Source organism: Marmota monax, unplaced genomic scaffold (assembly GCF_021218885.2).
Source record: "Marmota monax isolate L192 unplaced genomic scaffold, Marmota_monax_Labrador192_F-V1.1 WCK01_AAM20220418_F8-fsc00010, whole genome shotgun sequence".
Lineage (NCBI taxonomy): Eukaryota > Metazoa > Chordata > Mammalia > Rodentia > Sciuridae > Marmota > Marmota monax.
In genome coordinates, this window is record NW_026692321.1 from 4255026 (window position 1) to 4261491 (window position 6466).

Consider the following 6466-nt stretch of genomic DNA (forward strand, 5'->3'; position numbering starts at 1 on the left):
CAGACCCCCTCACTGGAGGCTTCCACTGCCTCCTGGGCTGTGATCCTTCCTTCCTTCCCCTGGCCCCCTGGCCTAGTGCAGCTGGTTTGGGAACTACTGTTTCTTGGTGAGTTCCCCAAACCTTCCCACATCTCTGTAAAGAGTTCTTCAAGTCTCTTCAGCTCCCTGGTTCAATCTGTCTCCTATCAGGAGCCTGACTGATACATACAACGTTCAGCAGAATGCAAACATCAGAACAGTGCCAGATCCAAAAATCACTTGGGGCTCAAGTAAGGAAGCAGTTACATCAGATGAGACTCACAAAAAGGTTTGTGTGCAAAGGGACTGGATGTCAGCTTGTAAGGCTGGGGGGGGGGGGCTATGACAAGCCACAGAAGGGATCCGTCACTAGCTCCTGGGAGAGGGGCCTCCTCAGTCCTGATTCTATCCTTCCATACATCAGCTGCCTCTCCTCCTGTTCTACACCCTACTTCCTGACTAAAGCAGGACTTCCATCTGCACCCACGTTAGTCATGAAGTCATTAACTGACCGCTCTGCTGAGAGTCATATTTATGGCTCGTTTTATTTTAAAGAAATCTCACATTGTATCCTGGTAGAAGCCCACCTATAAACCTGACTGCAGACCAAAGCTACGTGCAAGCTGTTTTGAGGATTTCCCTGGAAAGTCAGGCTGAACAGACCCAATAAACAGAGACCAGGGCTTTTTGTACTCACAAGGGGCAATAACATCTAACACGGCAGTTTCAAGCTGGAAACAAAGAATTTCCTAAGCAGTAAGGAAGCAGAAAACTGTTTTTATCACCAAATTCAAAACTAAATTTTAAACCTACTTTAATCACTGTGTGGGCATGTAACTGAACCTGAATCTTATACTTCCCTTACTAAAAATGAGGTCCTAAGGATTAAAAATGCAATATACGAACAAGTATTAATTTCTCAAAATAAAAATATAAAGTAAATTCTAAATATTTTATAATTTGTAAAGGAGGAGGAACTGTGCAACATCTACTAGGAGCCAAGCATTTCACATAGATTTTTGTTTTAACCTTCACAAAAACCTGCAAGTATCTAATACTTATTATTATCCTTATTTTCAGGTGAGGAAACTGGGGCTTAAAAAAAAAACAATCATCTGCTTAATGGCACAAGGTTTGCAGAGTGTGGCTCCAAACCCACCTCTCCACCACACCACCACACCAGTGCTTCCTGTTGATGAGGAAGAGGAATGCAGGGACAGATACAGCAGCACCACTGCCTAGCAGGTGGACTGAGTTGGACTGCTTTGGTTACAGAGTCAGTTTCAGCTCTTTATTGCTGAAAACTGCTTCAAGAGCATTAGTCCACTCTCCTCCCATTTATTTATATTCCCTCTAACATGGGGCATCTTTATCAGTTAATTTTTAAAATAAGCCCAATACATGTCTTATACAGGAAGAAACATTTATGTAGAGTGGTGTTTCTAAAATTGTTAACTGACAAGGCGATTCTCAATCCCATATGCCTTTCTGACTGAAAGGAATCTTCCACAACAGACTGTCAGCATCTCAGGATTTCTGTGATGAAAACTGATTCTCATTATAATGGTAAAAGCAGGAGAGGAAGATGAGTTAGTTAAATATTACAACCGAAACCTAGAACCAAACTTAGAGCAGTCAACTGGCAACCTTCAAAGAAAACAAATCCTTGGTTTGCCTGCTTCATGGCATGTCCCTTTCCTCCTAAAAGCCATAAGAATCTACACTGAGAATTTTACTTATTTCTTCGTCTATAAAACGGGATTCATCACAGTTCAGACCTGTAAGGGAATTAGGGGAATTTAAAAAGCTGAAGTTTTAAACTACTCTTCCCTGATCCGCCGCTTCATTTCATTGTCATTGCGGCACAGGGAGGGAGGGTGGGGGCTTACAGGAAAGGGCAATCAGCAAACTGACCACAAAGGAAAAAGGATTTCATAGGCTTCCACACTGCTTTCTCTTACATACACATTCCCTATCTAAATCATAAGGGCCAGTGCATGAGTATGGGGGTGGGGGTGTGAAAAGTTCATGCTCTCATCTTCCCCTCCAAAAGATACCTGGTGGCCCAGATCTAAAATGAAGGTATGACAAAAGTATCTGCCATATATTAAAACTGTACTGAAACTGACCTTTTATACAAGGGCTTAATAGCATGTCACGCAGACATACCTGAAGCTAAATATTTTGGGCTTTGACTCTTACTTCCCAAGGTGGTGTGAGGACGTAATGTAGTGAAAAAGCTCTGAAAACTGTCAAGTGTTAGGCATTATAATTACTAAATGTGCAGGATTCCTAACTGGGTTCTTTCTTCTGCCCTCATCCATCTTCTCTCTCCTCCAAACCTTTCAAAGTATCTTGAGTGCCTCTCGTGCCCCTCTCCCTGCCCCAAGAGTTCAGCACATTAACTCTAAAACAGTAACACCTGTCCCCAAAACAGGACTCTACGGCCAATGACTCATCCTTAACTGGCCTTATGCCAAGCACACCATCCTGGACATCACATCACTAGGGAAATTCACTCCATCTATAGTGGTAATTACAGCATCATGGGAAATAAGGAAAGAAAAGTGGATGAATGGATGGCTAGGTGGAAGGCAGGCAGGCAGGCAGGCTAGGGAAGGATGAAGAGGGGAAAGGCCAGTAGCAACCTCATCTGGTAACTCAGAGTACTAGGCAAACCACAACAGAGGACACAATACGTTGAAAGAGAACACTCTAAAAAATATGTTGACTTGGACTTTTGATTTTACTATTCACTTTGGTGTCTTAAAAAGGCACTGTGGATCAGCAACATACTAAGGACACAATTCCATCCAGAGGTATCTGACATCTGCTAGGTGGCACATCTGCTCTTTTTCTCTGGCACAGCTCTCCCTCAGTCCAAATCCATCCTCAAAACCCACTCTCAAAATATTCCCTCAATCATATCCACCTACAAAGTATTATTCTACAAAGTTGCCTGGCTATCTTTAAGAACCACAAAACCTCAATATGATACTAGATTTTATATTTTTATTTAAATTTAAGGCCTACTGAAAAATACTAGGGCTCCCCCAAGGTCACTCTGGAATTCTCAGTGAAGACTAAACAATCCAGGAGTCCAAAGCAAGATCTCTTGCTGCCTCTCCCTCCCTGGCCTGGCTCTCACTGCACTCTTTCCTTTCTCTGCTGCTTGGTCCTGAAAGGTGCATTCCTGTGCTCCACAAACACCAATGACTGCTGTCATCGCATCAATTCCCCACTCTAGTAAAAAAGTTAACTGTCTTATTACCCTACAGTCCCTTTCTTCCTGACATCAAGTACGTGCTTTAATGATTTCCTGAATTTTCAAAACACTATTAGCACATACAAAATTAACATGCTGACAAGTTATATACTATTACACTTTTCATTTCCTGACTGCTTCCTGTTGAGTCACACTATTTGATCACAACCAATTCTGAGGTTTTCTCTCAATTATTTACTTTATAAAAATTTTGGTTCCCCCTAATTTAAGATAATGGCTAAAGGACTATTCATCTAATTTTACAACACGAATTTTCAGTTATTGCAAGAGCTTCATCAATAAAAAGGTCAATTATTTGATGCTTCAAAGAAAGAATTTATTCTCACTATAAAAAGTTGTGTGGTATTAACTCAATATCCTTAAGACCTGCTTAGAGCAGAGAAAATAACTCAAAATACTACACAAATAGACACCCAAACTCAGGGCTATACATGACTACACAAATTTAGAATAGTTCCATTAAAATGAAAGTTGTTCAAGACACAAACTCAAGACCTTTAACTAGTCAAGCAGCACACTCAAAAAGAAATTTAAGCCCTGCCATCTTCCCTTGATTCTCCTCCTTATTTCAGTACAGAAAAGAACTTTCTCTGGCTTTAGTGCAATGTTTAAATAAGTTCTTTAATATTATATCATTTAAAAAGTTATAAGCACCATATACCGCTAAAGGCATTAGCATAGTAAAGAATACTTCACCACAGTCAAGAAGACTACTGCAGGGAGGGAAAGGGAGAGGGACGAGATATACCTATCTCCTAAAAGAAATGAAAAGGTATGACAAGCCTGTAACTCCCTTGCTTCTCATCAGCAAGAAAATTTTTCGTCAGACCCTGGCCCACAAACACTGGCAGCAACCTAGTTAAGTCAGCAGCAGTACTCTCACAGACCAAGCATGACACTCCAGTTTGGAAAACAGAGTCCTCCACAGGGATGAGAAGACCCAAAACCTTAAGTCCTGATTAACTTATTAATAAACAGAGAAGACTATCTCTGCAAAACCCACAATTTCACTAGTGGCACTCTACATGGGACGTACACCGTAAGTGCCGTTCAAGGTACGTGGGGGATAGGTACTTCACAATTCACCGGAAGGTACGCTGAAATACAAGCAAGCAATTAGACGTAAACAGAAGGCAGAATTTCTTTTTAATACTCCTTCCGCATACTTCAGACTTTTATTTTAAACAGTAAAGCACAGAGAAGTCCTTTCCACCTCGCTGAGGTGGGGTCTGGGCCGCAGGAGTCCTGTGTTGTAAACCAGATCCCTAGTGGGGCTGAGGACAGTGAGCCAGTGTCCCCAGTGAAGTGCAAACCCTTCAGATCAAGACACTTGGAAGAAGGGCAGGCAGAATCCCCAAAGCCACCACCTTCCGCCTGGGCCAGACAATTCACCAGACCCTACCAACGCCTGCCCAAATCGCACCCTCAGGACAAAATACTTCCAAACTTTCTGAATAAAAATGGCGCTGCTTTCCCCATCACAATACTGTTCACTTCTCGGGAATCCCGAGGCCCTTCCAACAGTCGGACTCGATGGCCTCGATTACACGCCCGTCGCCCCGGCCGGTGTCAGCTGTTGTTCCAGGTCGCTGAGGGGACGGGGTGGCTGCTCCGGTCTACAAGGTTGCAACTTTCCCGGCTGCAGAGCCTGGCTAGTGAACTCGCTGTGACTTTTCTCCATAACCTCTGCCCCCCCCCCCAAACTGTTGCCTCCGGTGTCCCCTTCAGCCACGCTGGGGCGCGAGCCGAGCCCGGGCGCGGACCGCCGAAGCCCCGAGCGCAGCCTGCGGGGCCGCGGGGCCGGGGAGGGACGGCATGCCCGCGCGCACGTCGGTCGGGGAGCCCTCCCGGGTGGCTGTCGCCCGCGACGCCGTGCGCCCACCCCCGCCCGGGGCCGCGATGGGGGGCTGGGTGGGCGCGCCGCGGCCCGAGGGAGGCGGCCGGCGCCCGCGGGCGAGGCGACAATGCCAGGCTGGGCGCCCCCTCCCCGCCGGGCGGCGGGCGGCGTGACACCCACCCCCACCCCTCCCGCCCGGCGGGGGATCGGGGCGGCCCGGGCGCGATGCCCCGGGCACGCCGGGTACCTGGTCGATGGGCAGCTGCACGGCGTTGCTTAGGGGCTGCAGCAGGGTGGAGCCCGTGGTGCTGGTGGTGGCCATGGCCGGGGCTCGGCGCTGCGCCCGCTCCGGCCCGCTGCCGCTCGCCGGCTCACGCTGTGCCGGGCGACAAGGATGGGGATGCAGCGGCGCGACCGCCCCTGGGCCGCCCGCGGTCGGAGAGCGGCGTGGGGAGGGCCGGGGAGGGGCCGGGGGCGGCGCCCGGCTCGCCCCTCCCCTGCGCCCGCCGCCCGCGCCCGCCCGCCCGCACCGGCGCGGCCCCTCCCGCCGCCGCCCGCCGCATCCCCCGCCCCCCGACTTCCAGCAGCTTCCAGCGCCCCCTCCCCACCTCACGCGCTCTCGCGCCAGACAGCCCCGCGGCCCAATCGCGTCGCGACGCCCCGACGCCCGCAGCCAATCAGAGGGCGCCGGCCGCGCCGCGCCCCTCCCCGTGCCGAGGACCCGGGCGAGGGGCCGAGGCGCGGCCCCGGGCGTCGCGCGACGACTGTGCGGGCGAGTGGCGGCGCCTTCCCCCCTCGCCTCCTTAACTCTCCGTCCTGGGGGTCGGCGACGCCCCCACCCTTCACTATGAGGCCTGTGGATTACAAAGGGCGCGGAGTAGCGGCCAGACAAAGGGGGGCACGTGTCGAAGCAGCTCAGCCAACCCACGGGCAAGTTGGGGACAAAGCTGGAGCCAGGAGCAGGAGGGCGACAAACCAAAAAGTGGCGTAGCTAAGAAGTCCCTTTGTGCCCAGACTGTTGTGTAAAAGCCAGGACTGGAGAACAGTGCCTGTGGCCCACCCCTTTGGCCACCTGCAGCCCCACCTGGGCCTTCCCCCAGCCCCGGGCCCGCCTGCGACTGGTAACAGGTCTCACCTCTTCTGTGTTAAAAGTCCAAGTCCTCGGTCGCCAGCTGCGCGTTAAAGGTCCCGCCCCCTCAGAAAGAAAGGTGGTTTCCCAGCATCTCTGCACCCATGCGGGTTCTCCCCGCACTCTGGAACCGTGTCCACCATCAACCTAGGGCGTTTGTATGTCATACGAGTATATTTGCTCTATTTGACCAATT

The 6466-nt window shown here is 49.8% G+C and overlaps 1 protein-coding gene across 3 annotated transcripts in view; it reads right to left on the reverse strand.

Annotated features, from left to right (window-relative positions):
• Positions 1 to 5562, reverse strand: part of Mboat2 (membrane bound O-acyltransferase domain containing 2) — a 130887-nt gene extending 125325 nt beyond the window's left edge. The window contains exon 1 of one of the 3 annotated variants that reach the window (XM_046441212.2): positions 5389 to 5562. In XM_046441212.2, coding sequence (XP_046297168.1) covers positions 5389 to 5463 — 75 coding nt within the window. In that variant the 5' untranslated portion in view covers positions 5464 to 5562. Of the gene's footprint in view, positions 1 to 4727; positions 5042 to 5388 lie in introns of those variants that run through there. The other 2 variants (XM_058578348.1, XM_046441214.2) reach the window with 2 other exon arrangements.
• Positions 5563 to 6466: the final 904 nt, after the last annotated feature.